This window comes from Oncorhynchus gorbuscha, linkage group LG21 (assembly GCF_021184085.1).
Source record: "Oncorhynchus gorbuscha isolate QuinsamMale2020 ecotype Even-year linkage group LG21, OgorEven_v1.0, whole genome shotgun sequence".
Taxonomy (NCBI): Eukaryota; Metazoa; Chordata; class Actinopteri; order Salmoniformes; family Salmonidae; genus Oncorhynchus; species Oncorhynchus gorbuscha.
Window position 1 is genome coordinate 39,881,262 of NC_060193.1, and position 18,062 is coordinate 39,899,323.

The window sequence follows — 18,062 nt, forward strand, 5'->3', positions numbered from 1 at the left end:
GTGGCACCTGACCACACGAGTGAACAGTAGTCCAGATGCGATTAACTAGAGCCTGTAGGACCTGCCTTGTTGTTAGTGCTGTTAACAAGGGTAGTGCTTTTTTATGGACAGACTTCTTCCCATCCTAGCTACTGTTGTATCAATATGTTTTGACCATGGCAGTTTACAATCCACAGCTACTGGATTGCAGCTTCGTCATCTCAACTTGCTCAATTTCCACATGACTTATTACAATATTTAGTTGGGGTTTAGTGAATGATTTGTCCCAAATGTAATGCTTTTAGTTTTTTAAATATTTAGGATAAACGTATTCCTTGCCACCCATGTTAAGTATTGCAGCCATTTCAGTCGCTGTAGTAGCTGACATGTATAGTGTTGAGTCATCCGCATACATAGACACAATGGCTTTACTCAAAACCAGTGGCATGTCGTTAGTAAAGATTGAAAAAAGGGGTCTAGAAAAAAAAGCTGCCTTGTGGAATTCCTGAATCTACCTGGATTATGTTGGAGAGGCATCCATTAAAGAACACCCTCTGTGTTCTGTTAGACAGGTAACTCTTTATCCACAATATAGCAGGGATGTAAAGTCATAACACATGTTTTTCCAGCAGTAGACTCGGATCAATAATGTCAAAAGTTGCACTGAAGTCTAATAAAGTAGCCCCCACAAGCTTTTTATTATTTCTCTCAGCCAATCATCAGTAATTTGTAAGTGCTGTGCTTGTTGAATGTCCTTGGGTTATGTTTTTTTCTAATATGCTGGTGCAACCAACTTTTTGTAACCAAAGTAGCTCAGGTGTGACACCTGACTACATGACTGAACAGTAGTCAAGGTGCAACAAAACTAGGGCCTGTAGGACCTGCCTTGTTGATAGTGTTGTTAAGAAGACATAGCATCGCTTTATTATAGACAGACTTCTCCCTGTCTTAGCTACTACTGCATCAATATGTTTTGACCATGACCGTTTACAATTTGGTGTTACTCCAAGCAGTTTTGTCAACTCAACTTGCTCAATTTCCACATGATTTATTACAAGATATAGTTGAGGTTTGCCACTCCTACTTAGTGAGGACGATGAGCACGTAGATGAGCTTCCCTTAGAAGGTTTCTGACAATTGTTGCGGAAATTCTTCGGTTTTGCAAAACCAGTTTCATCAGCTGTCCAGGTGGCTGGTCTCAGACAATCCCACAGGTGAAGAAGCCAGATGACCTGTCTGGCGTGGTTACATGTGGTCTGTGGTTGTGAGGCCGGTTGGATGTACTACTAAATTCTCTAAAATGACGTTGGAGGTGGCTTATGGTAGAGAAATGAACATTCAATTCTCTGGCAACAGCTGTGGTGGAAATTTCTGCATTCAGCAAGCGAATCGCACACTCCCTCAAACTGCACATTTTAGAGTAGCCTTTTATTGTCCCCAGCACAAGGTGCACTTGTGTAATGATCATGCTGTTTAATCAGCTTCTTGATATGCCACACCTGTCAAGTGGATGGATTATCTTGGCAAAGGAGGAATGCTCCCCAACAGGGATGTAAACTAATTTGTGCACAACATTGGAGAGAAAAGCTTTTTTTGTGTATGGAACATTTCTGGGATCTTCTATTTCAGCTCATGAAACATGGGACCAACACTTTACATGTTGCATGTATATATTTTTCCAGTATATATGTATTTTAACTTGAAAGCTACCAAAATGTTTGTTTACTGGTAATATACCCTCCCTTTGTATTCTTATGTTGTGCAGACAGTTCCTTAACTGATTTTCTTTTTCAGTTGGAAGAGGTGATGGAGACTGAAACATACAAAAATGCCAAGTTAATTCTTGAGAGATTTGATCCTGAAGCAAATAAGAAAGTGGTAAGTACAGTATGTTTTTTAAACGAACGAATGACTTAATCTGATATTTATTTAAATTATGAATTGATCTGAGATTCTTATTTTATTTTGAAAGGAAATGGAATTCACGCCAACCAGGCCAGGTCAGATGACTCCTGGACCGGGCCAAGGTGAAGGCATCCTTTATACATTAGTTGTTTTTGTATTCAAGCATAAAGCCAAAGATAGTAAAACTATAAATGCCTTACTTACCTTTTGATTGCTACCACATAATTTATGTGGTTGACTAGGTTACATAGAATTGATCTGTTCATGTGCTCACAGTGTGAGCCTGAGCTGTCAGTCCTGTATAATTGATTACATTCAGGAGAGCAGTCACACACTTCTTTCTCTACGTTTAGTCAATGAACAAATAGGTTGACCATAATTGAGTGAGCGCTTGTGGGAATTGTTTATTCAATGCCCCTTGAGGACTTCCGTTCAATGAATGGGGGTGGCAGGTAGTCTTTTATGCTGCAAGGTTGGGCAAACTACGAGCCCAACCCTGTTTTTTTTCAGGGTGGGGGGGGGGCTTTATTAAGGGTTAAAAATATGTCCAGGCCTCTCTTGAATGTCTAAAACGTAATAGAAAGTATGTAGAAATGATAATGGTCTGACGTAAAATAAAAGGTTAAATAACTGCACTTTTTCTGGCACAGAAATAGATTTTGACAAACAAATCAGGTCAACAACAGAGACATTTTTCGTCTCTGAATTTCAAAATCCCGATTTGGCCCTCGAGCCAAAAAGTCTGCCCACCCCTGCACTAGTGTATACACCCTTATGTTATACTGGGAAATTGCATTTCCATAGCTAGAGCTGACAGTGAGAGTCAACCACCTTTGTATAATAAAAATCTTTGTGAGAAGGTGGAGACGTTTAGTTAGACATTGATATGCAAATGCTGGCTGAAAAGTACCAGTAGCCCCACTTTGGCCCCAAGTGAGAGCAGGTCCGCAGGAGCCAATAGCCCAGCGAGACACGGGTGCCGGCCTTCGTAGATGGAAACAGAAGAGCATGAACTTTCTGGGTAAAACACTGCGGTAAATTTTGCATGGAAATGTGCTATTACAGATGTGGGCCAGCAATCGGAATGTTGGCGTTTTGAACCCCTAATCAGACAGGAAAAATCCTTCATGATGTGAGTCGGCAACCAAGGGTTGCTGGTGTCAAATCCTAGATGCCATCTCCTGCCGTTGTGCCCTTGAGCATGGCAAGAAAATGTCCCTGTACTTCAACCCACATTACCGTAGATATGAAAATTAAACAGAATGCCTTAAACTCAGAACCATTTGTGTAGTGTCCTCATTTTGAGAAAGAATACCTTTTCTACATATCCCTCTTCTTCAGAACTCCGTCAACGCAACATAGCCTTGAGGCCCCCTGTCATGGGTGCTGGAACCACCCCTACGGGTCCCCTTCCTCGCTCAGCCCCAGGTGGGCCCCCAGGAGGACCCCCAGATAGAGGCCTGTCTGCCGCAGTCGCCCAGCAAACCATGATGAGGAGACCCCCTATGACACCCTGCACCCCTATCCCAGGCATGGGTGAGTAAAGATCTAATAGGATAGTTATTTGGGCTGTTTTGAATGAGAAATAATAATTTCACAGTTAACAGAATTGTACAAAAGTTCTTTAGCGCTTTCTGGTCCCCCTATATCTGGGTTTACCAAACTCTTGTGGCCCACGACCCTATTTTGATATCAGCAACTTCTAGGTGACCACACCATGTGAAAAAGGCAATGTAATCAAATAAAGTTCAGTCTGACAGTATTTCAATCTGATGGAATCATCAGGGAAGATCATCAGGCAATAATTGTATGATCCTATATGTAGAAAATAACAATCATTGCTAGGAAAGATTTGTCTATTGTCTAATGAGTGGACCAAGTAATTTGGTGTCACTCTAAAGCGGAAAGGTGGAATAAACGAGTCAGGAGTAGGTTTTCTTGATTGAACACAGTTCTCTATTGAGAGATTTCTGACAATACAAACACAATCAATGAGAATCTCCCAAGGAACAACTAACATCTTCTTGAGATCACACAGGAACACAAGACGACTATCTTTAATTAAACTATAACAACAATCACAGATTTGTCACCGTCTTAATTGATCTTCTTGGATAGCTCCCCTCTCTTGGTAGTCGTTCTACAGAGATAATTTATCTTCCCTCTGTCTGCTGGTTCCATCCTCTCTCTTATAGGGGAAAGTGAATGTCATTAGTACCGTCAGCTGTGCTTAATTGCCTTTGGTTACCTTGTGTCACATGCCTTGTTGGGCTACTATCTGTGAGCCCAGCCTGCCCTCTGGTGGCCCTTCCACACTACTTTCCATCTAAAAAGGGATTCAACTGATCTACACAACCTACTCAACATTTTCCAAGTGAAACTTCCTCAATGAGCTTGACACCTTGATGAGCTCATTTCCTGACGATGGCTCACCACTCCTTGTACTCGGTGACTTCAACCTCCCGATGTCTGAATTTGTTTCTTTCCAACTGTTTCTTTCCATCTTTTAACCTCACCCTTTCTAAGTCCCCTCCCCTCACAAGGCAGGCAATACTCTTGACCACATCTTTACTAGAGGCTGTTTGTTTCCTTTACTGTCTTGTCTCTCCTCCAACCCTATCCACTCAGCCCCTCCCAGATGGTCATGTTGCAGTCTTCACTACTCTCTCCTATTCTCCTATTTTATCTTATCTCAGTTCTAGGCCCTCTCCTCTTCTCTCTGTACATTAAGTCACTCTGTCATATCCTCCCATGGAATCTCCTGTTATTGCTATGCGGGTGACACTAAACTACCCCTTCTGACACCAAGGTGGTGACACCCATCTCTGTGTGTCTGGCAGATTTCTCAGCTTTAATGCTGGCCCACCACCTCAAGCTCAACCTCAATAAGACAAAGCTGCTCTTTCTCCTGGGGAAGGCCTGTCCGCTCCAAGACCTCTCCATCATGGTTGACAACTCCACTGTGTCCCCCTCCCAGAGTGTAAAGAATCTTGACGTGACCCTGGACAACACCTGTCGTTCAAATCAGTGACTCGCTCCAGCAGGTTTGTTTTACAACATCTGTAGAGTATGACCCTACCTCACACAGGAAGCACAGCAGGTCCTAATCCAGGCGCTTGTTATCTCTCGTCTGAACGACTGCAACTCGCTGTTGGCCGAGCTCCCCGCTTGCGCCATCAAACCCCTGCAACTTATCCAGAACACTGCAGCCCTCCTGGTGTTCAACCAATCTTCCATGTCACCCCACTCCTCCCCATACTCCACTGGTTTCCAATCGAAGAACGCATCCACTACAAAACCATGGTACTTGCCTACGGAGCAGCAAGAGGGGGCTATTCTTAAATCTTACACCCCAATCCGGATAGTCCGTCCTGCTGCCTCTGGTCTCTTGGTCCTCCTATCCCTCAGCCAAGTCCACTCTTCTCTGTCCTGGTACCCCAATGGTGGAACCAGCTTCCCCCTGAAACTAGGGCACCAGAGACCCTGCCCATCTTCCGAAAACAACAGGATGGCTATCTCTTTGAAGAGTATCTTAAATAATCCCACAGCGCCCCCCCCAAAAAAGGCCTTTCGTGAACACTCGCACTTGACTTTTTTCATCCCTTACTAAGTCTGACTTTGCTGATGAGAAAAATGTACTTGATATGTGGTATATGGTCATCCCAACGAGGTCTATGGCGGTCATTATATTTTGTCAGCCAGTGATTGTCTAGCAAATATCTGCCGGTCTCACGATAATTGACTGTTAATTAACAAACACATTTAGCATCTTCTGGCTTCAACGCATAGCCTACAAGCATCTGATGCAGACCTTTTGGAACATCTACATTTTAAGAAGTGTAATATACCATCACAAATCCATTATTTATTTTAGACAGGTCTAAAGAAACATTATATGAAAAAAAGTAATCTATTTCATAAGGACAACTGTTCTTCTGTTAGGCCCTGATCTGGCTGTGGGCTACAGTAGTTAATTTAGCAGACAAGATTTGCTTAGAATTCTGTGGCATTATTTTATAGTGTGAAGAAGACAATTGAACATTCATGCATTAGGAAAGTTTTCAAACAGCTTCACTTTGTCCACATTTTGTTACGTTACAGCCTTATTCTAACATGGATTAAAAAAAATACAAACGAAATCATCAATCTACACACAATACCACATACCACATAAAACAGGATATTAGACATTTTAGCAAATTTATTACAAATAAACTAATCACATTTACGTAAGTATTCAGACCTTTTACTCAGTACCTTGTTGAAGCACCTTTGGCAACGATTCCAGCCTCGAGTCTTCTTGAGTATGACGCTATAAGCTTGGAACACCTGTATTTGGGGAGTTTCTCTCATTCTTCTCTGCAGATCCACTCAAGCTCTGTCAGGTTGGATGTGGAGCGTCTCTGCGCAGCTATCTTCACGTCTCTCCAGAGATTTTCGGTCGGGTTCAAGTCCGGGCTCTGGCTTATTTACATAAGAATTCAGACCCTTTGCTATGAGACTTGAAATTGAGCTCATGTGCATCCTGTTTCCATTGACCATCCTTGAGATGTTTCTTCAACTTGGAGTCCACCTGTAGTAAATATAATTGATTAGACAAGGCACACACCTTTCTATATAAGGTCCCACGGATGTCAGAGCAAAAACCAAGCCATTGGGTCGAAGGTATTGTCCGTAGAGCTCCGAGACAGGATTGTGTCGAGGCACAGATTTGGGGAAGGGTACCAAAACATTTCAGCTGCATTGAAGCTCCCCAAGAACACAAAGCATTCCATCATTCTTAAATGGAAGAAGTTTGGAACCACCAATAATCTTCCTAGAGCTGGCTGCCTGGCCAAACCAAGCAATTTGGGGCAAAGGGCCTTGGTCGGGGATTTGGAAAAAGTCAAGGGGTCTGAATACTTTCCGAATGCACTGTAGCTGAATAAAATTGAAAGTATATTTTCTCCAAGCGATTTGAGGGAGTGCGCACATGCGGCTATAGAAACAGGTACTCCTATATGCTTAATTTATAATTATTTATGTAACTTTAGTTGTGATACAAACATATTTTTTTATTTTAATACATACTACGGTTGCATGATGTGACTACTGATGATTTGAAAAAAATTGCATGGAAGGCATGAGCTCTGCTTTGTTTATTGCTCAAGCTGCAAACACTTCATCACTCTTAACCACTTGATAATGGCCGTTATTCCCCTTGGCTGAATATACTAGTTATAATTCCCTTCCCCCGGCTGTGTACTCTGAAGCACCTCTCACATAGACCCAATCACGTGACTGAAAGCTTTCTCACAGGCTACATGTGAAGGTAGATACACAGGGGACGCAACTGTGCGCGTCCTTATCCAATTCCAACGCGGTAGGCAATAATGCTGTTGTAAAGAGAAGCAATGTGCTTAATATGTGGAAAGTTGAGGAATAAATATAGTAGACCTAGCCTATAGGAAGCTGATGGGAACCTCTTTTTAATAGAGGCCATCACTCTTTTCTCAAGCAATTGCATAGCCTATAGAAATGTTTTGCAACATGAGCTCATAGGTTCTACATTTGCATTGATGTCAGAGTGATTTAGAGGGACAATAGAGTGCTGAGTACCAGGCAATTAGCAAGTTTGGTAGGCTGCTAATGATTATCAGCCGCATCAGAGCTGAAATAAGCCTAATTACCGTGGCTAAACAGTCACATGGAATTTGACTGCCGTCGTGACTCATGACCGCCAGGGTGGCGGTAATACGGTCACCATAACAGCCCTAGTCCCACTTAGCTATCTTAAGATGAATGCACTAACTGTAAGTCGCTCTGGATAAGAGCATCGGCTAAATGACTGCAAATATAGATTAATTTAAATGAAACCATAATTTCAACTTTATTTAACCAGGTAGGCTAGTTGAGAACAAGTTCTCATTTGCAACGGCGACCTGGCAAAGATCAAGCGTAGCAATTCGACACATACAACAACACGTAGTTACACATGGAATAAACAAAACATAAACAAAAAACAAAAAGTCTATATACAGTGAATGCAAATGAGGTAAGTTAAGGAAATAAATAGGCCATGGTGGCGAAGTAATTACAATATAGCAAATAAACACTGGAATGGAAGATTGGCAGAAGATGAATGTGCTGGTAGAGATACTGGGGTGCAAAGGAGCAAAATAAATAAATACCAGTATGGCGATGCGGTAGGTAGATGGGCTGTTTACAGATGGGCTATGTACAGGTGCAGTGATCTGTAAGCTGCACTGACAGCTGGTGCTTAAAGCTAGGGAGGGAGATATGAGTCTCAAGCTTCAGAGATCTTTGCAATTCGTTCCAGTCATGGGCAGCAGAGAACTGCAAGGAAAGACGACCAAAGGAGGAATTGGCTTTGGGGGTGACCAGTGAGATATATCTGCTGGAGTGCGTGCTAGATATATCATAAAGAAGTCTTGATGGTGAAGGTCTTTAAACTCCTTGCTGTGGCACATCTAAATATGTTCAGAATGTAATATGTTCATACAAAATCAAAAATGTTGGGAGATGAGGTCCATTTGTTTGCAAAAGTAGTGGTTCTCATGAATTAAGAACAACTTAACCACTAGGTAGCTTAACGGTTAAGAGCGTTGGGCCACTAACTGAAAAGGTTGGTGGTTTGAATCACGAGCCGATTGAGCAAGGTACTTAACCCTAATTGGTCCTGTAAGTCGCTCTGAATAAGAGCTGCTTTTAAAGCATGTCTGGGATACATTTTCAGACCGGCATAGATCAGGGGAGGTCAAAATAATAATTGCGACAACGTTGTTACTGCAAGACTGTTTGCCATGTTGTCTTGCAGAATTACACAAATGAACTTTTTGGCCTATATTAACATCTTCAGGTTTGGGTCAAATCCAGTACAACACATCACTGAGTGAAACCCTTTGTATTTTCCTGTATTGTGGTGGCAGAATCATGTTTAAAATTATTTTTTATTTTTTTACATTTAACCTTTAACTAGGGGAGTCGGTTATAAACTATTTTTATTTGCAATGAAGGCCTACACCGGCCAAACCAGGACGATGCTGGGCCAATTGTGCGCCGCCCTATGGGACTCCCAATCACGACCGGTTGTGATACAGCCTGGATGTTATGGGTATGCTTGTCACTGGCAGGGACTTGGTTTGTCAGGATCAAATGAAATATTAAAGTAGCAAAGCCCGGGTAAAAAGTTGGAGGAAAACATGCCTCAGTCCTCTGAATACCTTACCCTGGGATAGAGTTTTATCTTTCAGTGGAACAATTGCAAAAATTGTAATGCCACAGACACACCAGAATGGCTTTCCAAGAGGTGTTGAGGGTTCATGAGTGGTCCAGTCTCAGTCTTGTCTTAAATCTGCTTGATAATCAGAGACAAGGTTTGAATATCGCTGTACATCAATGGTTACCTTAAGAGTTGTACAAACTTGGTAGAATCTTATTCAAAATGATTTACAGCTGATAAATGTAATCCTTTTTCAAATGTTTTTATTTGAATACAGCTAAATGTGAAAACTGCAAGAGATATGTAGACTTTCAATTAGCACTGTATGTAGCCCTCTAAGTTGCTTATGGGTTGTTAATGGATTCCAGTGTAGATTATTAAAATACTTGACCTTATTTTCTATGGCCTATACTTTTATGTATCCCAAATCTAAATGCCATATTATGCACTAAACAAGGGTGACTTATATTCTTACCTTTCAATAGAAACCTGTTAAAAACTAGCCTGTGTAGATTTTTTTTAAGGCTGTAGTATTAAAATGTGTAGAAACTAAACTAAGCACTAATTTTCACTGTGTTCCTATGATGTGCTATAATGTTAGGTATGCAGCCCCCAGGCCCACCCCTGGCTAGACCTGTCTTACCTCGAGACCGAGGTGCTGTGGACAGAGTCATCGAATACCTTGTGGGAGATGGCCCTCAGAACAGGTCTGTACTTCCGTCCAAAGCATTTCCAATGACCTCATTACTGATGTGCTTCGTAGAGTACTATGCCTACAGTGAGCAGAGGATCGTATTCTCTGTTTGGCATCACTATTTTGTGCTCATCAGTTGTGACAGTCACTGTAACATACAGCTTTAAATGGTAGACCTTTACTGGAGTTCTTCTTTTAACAGTTTTGCATCTAGGCAACTTCAAGGTTGATCTCTTCTCACTGTTATGTATGCTCTTTTATCCCCAGATATGCCCTTATATGCCAGCAGTGCTTCTCCCATAATGGTATGGCATTAAAAGAGGAATTTGAATATATTGGTAAGATTTTGAGAAATACTGCTTCCTGTCACTACCCTTCAAACAATGCATTAACTTTGCCCTTCGGTGCTTGGCTGCCAGCTTTGTATTTAGTATTTATTATGTATCTCCATTAGCTGCAGACAAGGCAGCAGGTACTCTTCCTGGAGTCCGGCAAAATTGAGGCAGTTATACAATTTAAAAAAACATTACAATACATTCATAACATATTTCACAACACACTTTGTGCCCTCAGGCCCCTACTCCACTACCACATATCTACAACACAAAATCCATGTGTACGTGTGTGTATAGTGCGTATGTTATCATGTGTGTGTATGCCTGTCTTTGTTGCTTCACAGTCCCTGCTGTTCCATAATGTGTAGCTTTATCATTTAAAAAAATCTGATTCTACTGCTTGCATTATTTACCTGATGTGGAATACAGTTCCATGTAGTCATGGCTCAATGTAGTACTGTGCGCCTCCCATAGTCTGTTCTGGACTTGGACTGTGAAGAGACCTCTGGTGGCATGTCTTGTGGGGTATGCATGGGTGTCTGAGTTGTTTGCTAGTTTAAACAGACAGCTCAGTGCTTTCAACATATCAATACCTCTCACAAAAACAAGTCCAGATCTCCATTTTAAGCCAGGAGAGTTTGAAATGCATATGATTAATTTTAGCTCTCTGTACATCCGCACTGCCCTGTTCTGAGCCAATTGCAAAGTCCCTCTTCATGGCACCTGACCACACGAGTGAACAGTAGTCAAGCTGCGTTTAACGAGAGCCTGTAGGACCTTCCTTGTTGTTAGTGCTGTTAACAAGGCTAGTGCTTTTTTATGGACAGACTTCTTCCCATCCTAGCTACTGTTGTATCAATATGTTTTGACCATGGCAGTTTACAATCCACAGTTACTGGATTGCAGCTTCGTCATCTGAACTTGCTCAATTTCCACATGAGTTATTACAAGATTTAGTTGTGGTTTAGTGAATGATTTGTCCCAAATGTAATGCTTTTAGTTTTTGAAATATTTAGGATTAACTTATTCCTTGCCACCCATGTTAAGTATTGCAGCCATTTCAGTCGCTGTAGTAGCTGACATGTATAGTGTTGAGTCATCCGCATGACAATGGCTTTACTCAAAACCAGTGGCATGTAGTTAGTAAAGATTGAATTAAAGGGGTCTAGACAGCTGCCTTGTGGAATTCCTGATTCTACCTGGATTATGTTGGAGAGGCATCCATTTAAGAACACCCTCTGTGTTCTGTTAGACAGGTAACTCTTTATCCACAATATAGCAGGGATGTAAAGCCATAACACATGTGTTTTTCCAGCAGTAGACTATGATCAATAATGTCAAAAGTTGCACTGAAGTCTAATAAAATAGCCCCCACAAACTTTTCATAATTTTTCTCAGCCAATCATCAGCAATTTGTGAAAGTGCTGTGCTTGTTGAATGTCCATGTGTTACGTTTTTTTCGAATATGCTTGTGCAACCAACCTTTTGTAACCAAAGTAGCTTAAGCTATGACATCGAAATAAGGTTAATCCATTGAGCAGATGCAGTTATGCATCTTCAACATTTCTTAAAAAAATGTTGTGGGGCAATTGTTGAAGCACATGGCACCTTGCCTTTGAAATAATGTTACTTACATTATGACCTTTTAGCTTTCAGGTGTGCTTACTGTTACGTCCTGAACCATGCAAGGAAGACCCGACCTCAAGCTCCAAGACTCCCAGAATTTAGCTTTGAGCGGAGAATGCGCTCGGAATCACCCACCCCAGAAAAATCTGCAGCATCAGAGGCCACTGATGAGAGTGTACCCCCCTCTGGAGGTATAGTAACTAGAGTTACCTTTGAAAATGAACTAAGCATATATGTAGCACTTGGCCAAATCCAAGGGTCAAAAGATCAGAGGAGAAGTGTATCCAAATGTATCAGTGTTGACATTAAGGTTTATAAAAAATAAATAAAATAAAAAAGTTGTTTATTTTATTCAGGGCTCTAAATGAACAGGTTGTAAATTAACAGCACTGGTGCTCCCAACTTTAAAAATGTTGTTTAAATTTAAGAGGAACCAGAATAAAAAAAAAAACATTTTTATCGATTGAGATATATCCTTCATGAATTCTAGCAACTTATGAAGCACATGTTGTGCCCCAGAAACTCATGTAACCCTGTTGATAAAAATACAGTGGGGCAAAAAAGTTTAGTCAGCCACCAATTGTGCAAATTCTCCCACTTAAAAAGATGAGGCCTGTAATTTTCACCATAGGTACACTTCAACTATGACAGACAAAATGAGAAAAGAAATCCAGAAAATCACATTGTAGGATTTTTAATGAATTTATTTGCAAATTATGGTGGAAAATAAGTATTTGGTCAATAACAAAAGTTTATCTCAATACTTTGTTATATACCCTTTGTTGGCAATGACCGAGGTCAAACGTTTTCTGTAAGTCTTCACAAGGTTCTCACACACTGTTGCTGGTATTTTGGCCCATTCCTCCATGCAGATCTCCTCTAGAGCAGTGATGTTTTGGGGCTGTTTCTGGGCAACACTGACTTTCAACTCCCTCCACAGATTTTCTATGGGGTTGAGATCTGGAGACTGGCTAGGCCACTCGAGGACCTTGAAATGCTTCTTACGAAGCCACTCCTTCGTTGCCCGGGCGGTGTGTTTGGGATCATTGTCATGCTGAAAGACCCAGCCACGTTTCATGTGAAAACATTCATGAAGTCAAATGTGATGCACCCACACGTCATAATATTCTATGGAGACATTACAGAGAATACAACTACCACAACAATCACTCTTCTGATGGAAGGAGGTTTTCACTCAAAATCTCACGATACATGGCCCCATTCATTCTTTCCTTTACACGGATCAGTCGTCCTGGTCCCTTTGCAGAAAAACAGCCCCAAAGCATGATGTTTCCACCCCCATGCGTCACAGTAGGTATGGCATTCTTTGTCCTCCAAACACGACGAGTTGAGTTTTTACCAAAAAGTTATATTTTGGTTTGATCTGACCAAATAACATTCTCCCTGAGCTCTGGAGACTGGCTAGGCCACTCGAGGACCTTGAAATGCTTCTTACGAAGCCACTCCTTCGTTGCCCGGGCGGTGTGTTTGGGATCATTGTCATGCTGAAAGACCCAGCCACGTTTCATGTGAAAACATTCATGAAGTCAAATGTGATGCACCCACACGTCATAATATTCTATGGAGACATTACAGAGAATACAACTACCACAACAATCACTCTTCTGATGGAAGGAGGTTTTCACTCAAAATCTCACGATACATGGCCCCATTCATTCTTTCCTTTACACGGATCAGTCGTCCTGGTCCCTTTGCAGAAAAACAGCCCCAAAGCATGATGTTTCCACCCCCATGCGTCACAGTAGGTATGGCATTCTTTGTCCTCCAAACACGACGAGTTGAGTTTTTACCAAAAAGTTATATTTTGGTTTGATCTGACCAAATAACATTCTCCCAATCTTCTTCTGGATCATCCATATGCTCTCTAGCAAACTTGAGATGGGCCTGGACATGTACTGGCTTAAGCAGGGGGACACGTCTGGCACTGCAGGATTTGAGTCCCTGGCGGCGTAGTGTGTTACTGATAGTAGGCTTTGTTACTTTGATACCAGCTCTCTGCAGGTCATTCACTAGGTCCCCCCGTGTAGTTCTGGGATTTTTGCTCACCGTTCTTGTGATCATTTTGACCCCACGGGGTGAAGTCTTGCGTGGAGCCCCAGATCGAGGGAGATTATCAGTGGTCTTGTATGTCTTCACAGTTGATTTCCTCAAACCAAGCTGCTTACCTGTTGCAGATTCAGTCTTTCCAGCCTGGTGCAGGTCTACAATTTTGTTTCTGGTGTCCTTTGACAGCTGTTTGGTCTTGGTCATAGTGGAGTTTGGAGTGTGAGTGTTTGAGGTTATGGACAGGTGTCTTTTATACTGATAACAAGTTCAAATAGGTGCCATTAATACAGGTAACGAGTGGAGGACAGAGGAGCCTCTTAAAGAAGTTACAGGTCTGTGAGCCAGAAATCTTGCTTGTTTGTTATTGACCAAATACTCATTTTCCACCATAATTTGCAAATAAATTCATAAGAAATCCTACAATGTGATTTTATGGATTTTTTTCCCCCTCATTTTGTCTGTCATAGTTGAAGTGTACCTATGGTGAAAATTACAGGCCTCTCATCTTTTTAAGTGGGAGAATTTGCACAATTGGTGGCTGACTAAATACTTTTTTGCCCCACTGTTCCTGTCATTGTAAAAAGTCATTTGAGTAATATTAGGTTTTGACATGTAATAGCACTATTTTGCTATTTTTACATCTCTGTAAAACATTGTTATTTATCAGATGCTCATCCAGAGCCTAAATTTTTTTTCAGGAGTAAAATATCCTTAGACATAATACATTGCATGGACTCACTCTGTATGCAATAAGTGTTTTAACATGATTTTTGAATGACTACCTCATCTCTGTACCCCACACATACAAGTATATAAGGTTCCTCTGTCAAGCAGGGAATTTCAAACACAGATTAAACCACAAAGACCAGGGAGCAAAGACCATGTCTCTCAAAGAAGGGCACCTATTGGTAAAAAAAAGCAAACATTGAATATGCCTTTGAGCATGGTGAAGTTGTTAATTGCATTTTGGATGCTTTATCAATACACCCAGTTACTACAAAGATATAGGCATCCTTCCTAAACTCATTTGCCAGGGAGGAAGGAAACTGTTCAGGGAGTCCAGTGGTAATTTTAAAATGGTTACAGACTTGAATGGCTGTGATGGGAGAACTCCTGAGGATGGGTCAACAACATTCTAGTTACTCCACAATACTAACCTAAATGACAGTGACCAACTTGGTTAGTCATGAATTCATACATCTTCAGGTCATTAAAACCACATGGTAAATGTAGCATAGTGTTTGCTGCTATAACAAAGTCAATGATCAATTTAGCATTGTCGTCGTTTTGTGCATGTTTTATCCTAATATTTACCATTGCTTTATACTTTGTCTTTGAATAGCTGATCAAAGTGAAGACAGTGGTCCCAGTCATGTGGCTACCAGGGCGCCCACTGTATCTTTAGCAACTGCTTCATGGAGTTCAGTGCACAGTTTCGCCATTGTCCACCATCACCACAAAGGTCCCATCTTACCACAGCCTGGTGCTTTGCAGCCCCTTACAAATAATGATTTTAGTCCCACCAATCACGTACCCTGATTAAAGGCTATTTAAATTGACTTCTTGTGGCATCTGGCCCCATGATCATATTAAGATTGTGATATGATTAAGCAACTAACAATCAGATTTGGGGTCAATTTATTTTTAATTCAGGAATTGAACTGAAATTTCCGTTTTACCCATCTGTCTGATATCACAGCTACACAAGCTATTGCATGGCATTACACAATGATGTTGATGCATTATTTCACGTTGGACCATCAAATGTCCATTGTACTGATCCCACTCTTTTGACCCTGAAAGTTGTTGATAATTAACTTAATTCTGGAGTAATGTAAAGCTTCAGTGTTCACAGATAAAGTCATTGTATATAATATTAGCAGGCTGGGCATGCTGCAAATTATTATTGTAGTGTAATTACACAAAGTTAGTGATTTAATGGTTTGACTGTTACAAATGATTTAACCCTGTCACTCACTCACCCCCCCCCTCTTTCTCTGATATTTTTGTGAATGTTTGATAATAGGCTGCTCTGACAGTTTGACAGTAATACTCTACAGTAAATATATTATAGTGGCTTATGAATGTGTGATTTGTACAAAGTGGCTCAGAGGCAGAGCGAGCGAGTCCTGTTATCAGAAACAAGCAAGTGGTAGATCTGTATGGTTAATGTAAGCTTTATAAATGTCTGTCTTCTGGTTGTAGATGAGAAGGAGCTGGAGGCCCCTTCTGATGAAGTGGAACCTGAAGTTGAAAAGGCCCAGTCTACAGAGGAGACCCCAGACGTCAACGTAGAGAACCCAGAGTCCGCAGAGACGGTACACACAGAAGAGGAGCCTGAGAGACCAGGAGAAAAGCAAGAAGTCCCCCAATTGGAAACAGAGTAGAAAACTTTGAATTCCTACCCTCCCCTCTGTATATCAGCTGACATGGTGCAGTGTTTGTTTAAAAATCATGTGGTACCCAGCTCCTGGATTTACACAAGATGCTTGAAATGCACAATATTCTTTGGAAGTAAAGTAATCTAGAATTTACCACTTTTTTTCTCACTTAAACCATAACTTGGCAGGTGTGAAAGAGCATTTCTTACATTGACTTTGATTACATACTTGCCAAATCCACTTTTTCTTTTGAAAAGATACATTTGCCAAATGCACTGGTCCGGTCTGTCTTTCATGATTTGCTCTGATTGTGTTATTCATTAGGTTCACAATAAATAGTTAAGACATGTTTTACAATTATTTACAGCAGTTCTGGAAATATTTAAACTTGTTCAATTGTAAGCCTAGTTGGGCAAAACTTTTGTTTACAGAGTGAAATTAGAATGAATTGAGATATTATTTATTCTGGCCAAGAAGCAGTTCCACATATTTCTTTCAAGCCTGTGTTCTGTTCAGCCATGAAGTAAATAAAATAATATATATTTTGTGTTGGAGCTTAATTTGTATGTCAGGTTTTCGGCACACCAAATCTTTGCAAATGCCTGTTTTTATTAGTATGTAGATGGCACGCCAAATAATGTTTTTTTTAAATAAAATAAAAGACGTGGTAGACTATTGTAACAAGACAAAGGGTGCTTCTATTTCATAATACTCCAGGTTAGACTGCAGTGCCGTGCAGGCAGCGTCATAGTGGGCAATTCCATACAAAATTGGCCCAAATATATTTATTATGTTTTGGTTCTTACTGACGTGAAATTCGTGGGAAGGATTTTTGGCATACCTTTTGACTTATGCAAAATGTTTATTGAGAACTAATAAGTTGGGGAATTTGTGACATTTAGGCCTTACCCAGGCCTTAAGACACTACAAAGATGAGTAAAATTGTGCTTAAGTCATAAGTTGCATGGACTCTGCAATAGACTATCTGCTGTAAAGACTGTTCTCATTGTGTAGAAACCAGGGTCTGGCCCCCAAAACAAAGTTCCTCTCATCATTATCCATACCGGAGCCATCTCCATTCTGGTACCTCCCAGCACACAAACACCAACTCATGCTATGGAATGCAGTCTTGTTAGGTTTATCACCGAAGGAATTGTAAATCTTCTGTCGGCATTAAGCCTCTAGAGGCTCAATCTAAGTTCACACAGACAATATAATTCTAAGAACCCCCTATTCTATTGCATAAAACAACCATTTGATGCAATAACAGCATTTATAACAATTTGTAATTTTGCTCTCATAAACATGATTTTTGAATGACAATCTCAACTCTGTTGACCACACATACAATTTAATTGCAAGGTCCCTCAGTCGAGCAGTGAATTTCAACCACAAAGACTAGGAAGGTTTTACAAATCCTCGCAAAGAAAGGCACCATTGGTAGATGGGTAAAAATTGGGTGAATATCCCTGTGAGCATGGTGAAGCTATTAATTACACTTTAGATGGTGTGTAAATACACCCAGTCACTAAAAAAATACAGGCGTCCATCCTAACTCAGTTGCTGGAGAGGCGAATGGTGACTTTAAAACATTTAGAGTTTAATGGCTGTGTTAGGAGAAAAGTGAGGATAGATCAACAACATTGCAGCTACCTCAAAACACGAACCTGACGGATTGAAAAGGAAGGCTGTACAGAATCAAATATTCCAAAACATGCATCCTGTTTGCAAAAGGCACTAAAGTAAAACTGACAGAAATGTGGCAAATAAATGTACTTTATGGCCTGAATACAAAGCATTATGTTTGGGCAAATCCAACGCATCACTGAGTACCACTCTTCATATTTTCTATC

General features: G+C 40.8%; 1 protein-coding gene across 4 annotated transcripts in view; it reads left to right on the forward strand.

The window, feature by feature from the left end:
- The window catches only part of lnpk (lunapark, ER junction formation factor), a 27,145-nt gene extending 10,246 nt beyond the window's left edge, over positions 1-16,899 (forward strand). For 3 of the 4 annotated variants that reach the window (XM_046320177.1, XM_046320176.1, XM_046320175.1), the window contains 8 exons: positions 1,774-1,857; positions 1,952-2,006; positions 3,226-3,420; positions 9,708-9,813; positions 10,068-10,138; positions 11,785-11,952; positions 15,171-15,290; positions 16,034-16,899. In XM_046320177.1, coding sequence (XP_046176133.1) covers positions 1,774-1,857; positions 1,952-2,006; positions 3,226-3,420; positions 9,708-9,813; positions 10,068-10,138; positions 11,785-11,952; positions 15,171-15,290; positions 16,034-16,215 — 981 coding nt within the window. In that variant the 3' untranslated portion in view covers positions 16,216-16,899. The remainder of the gene's footprint in view (positions 1-1,773; positions 1,858-1,951; positions 2,007-3,225; positions 3,421-9,707; positions 9,814-10,067; positions 10,139-11,784; positions 11,953-15,170; positions 15,291-16,033) is intronic. The other variant, XM_046320178.1, reaches the window with a different exon arrangement.
- The last annotated feature ends 1,163 nt before the right edge of the window (positions 16,900-18,062 follow it).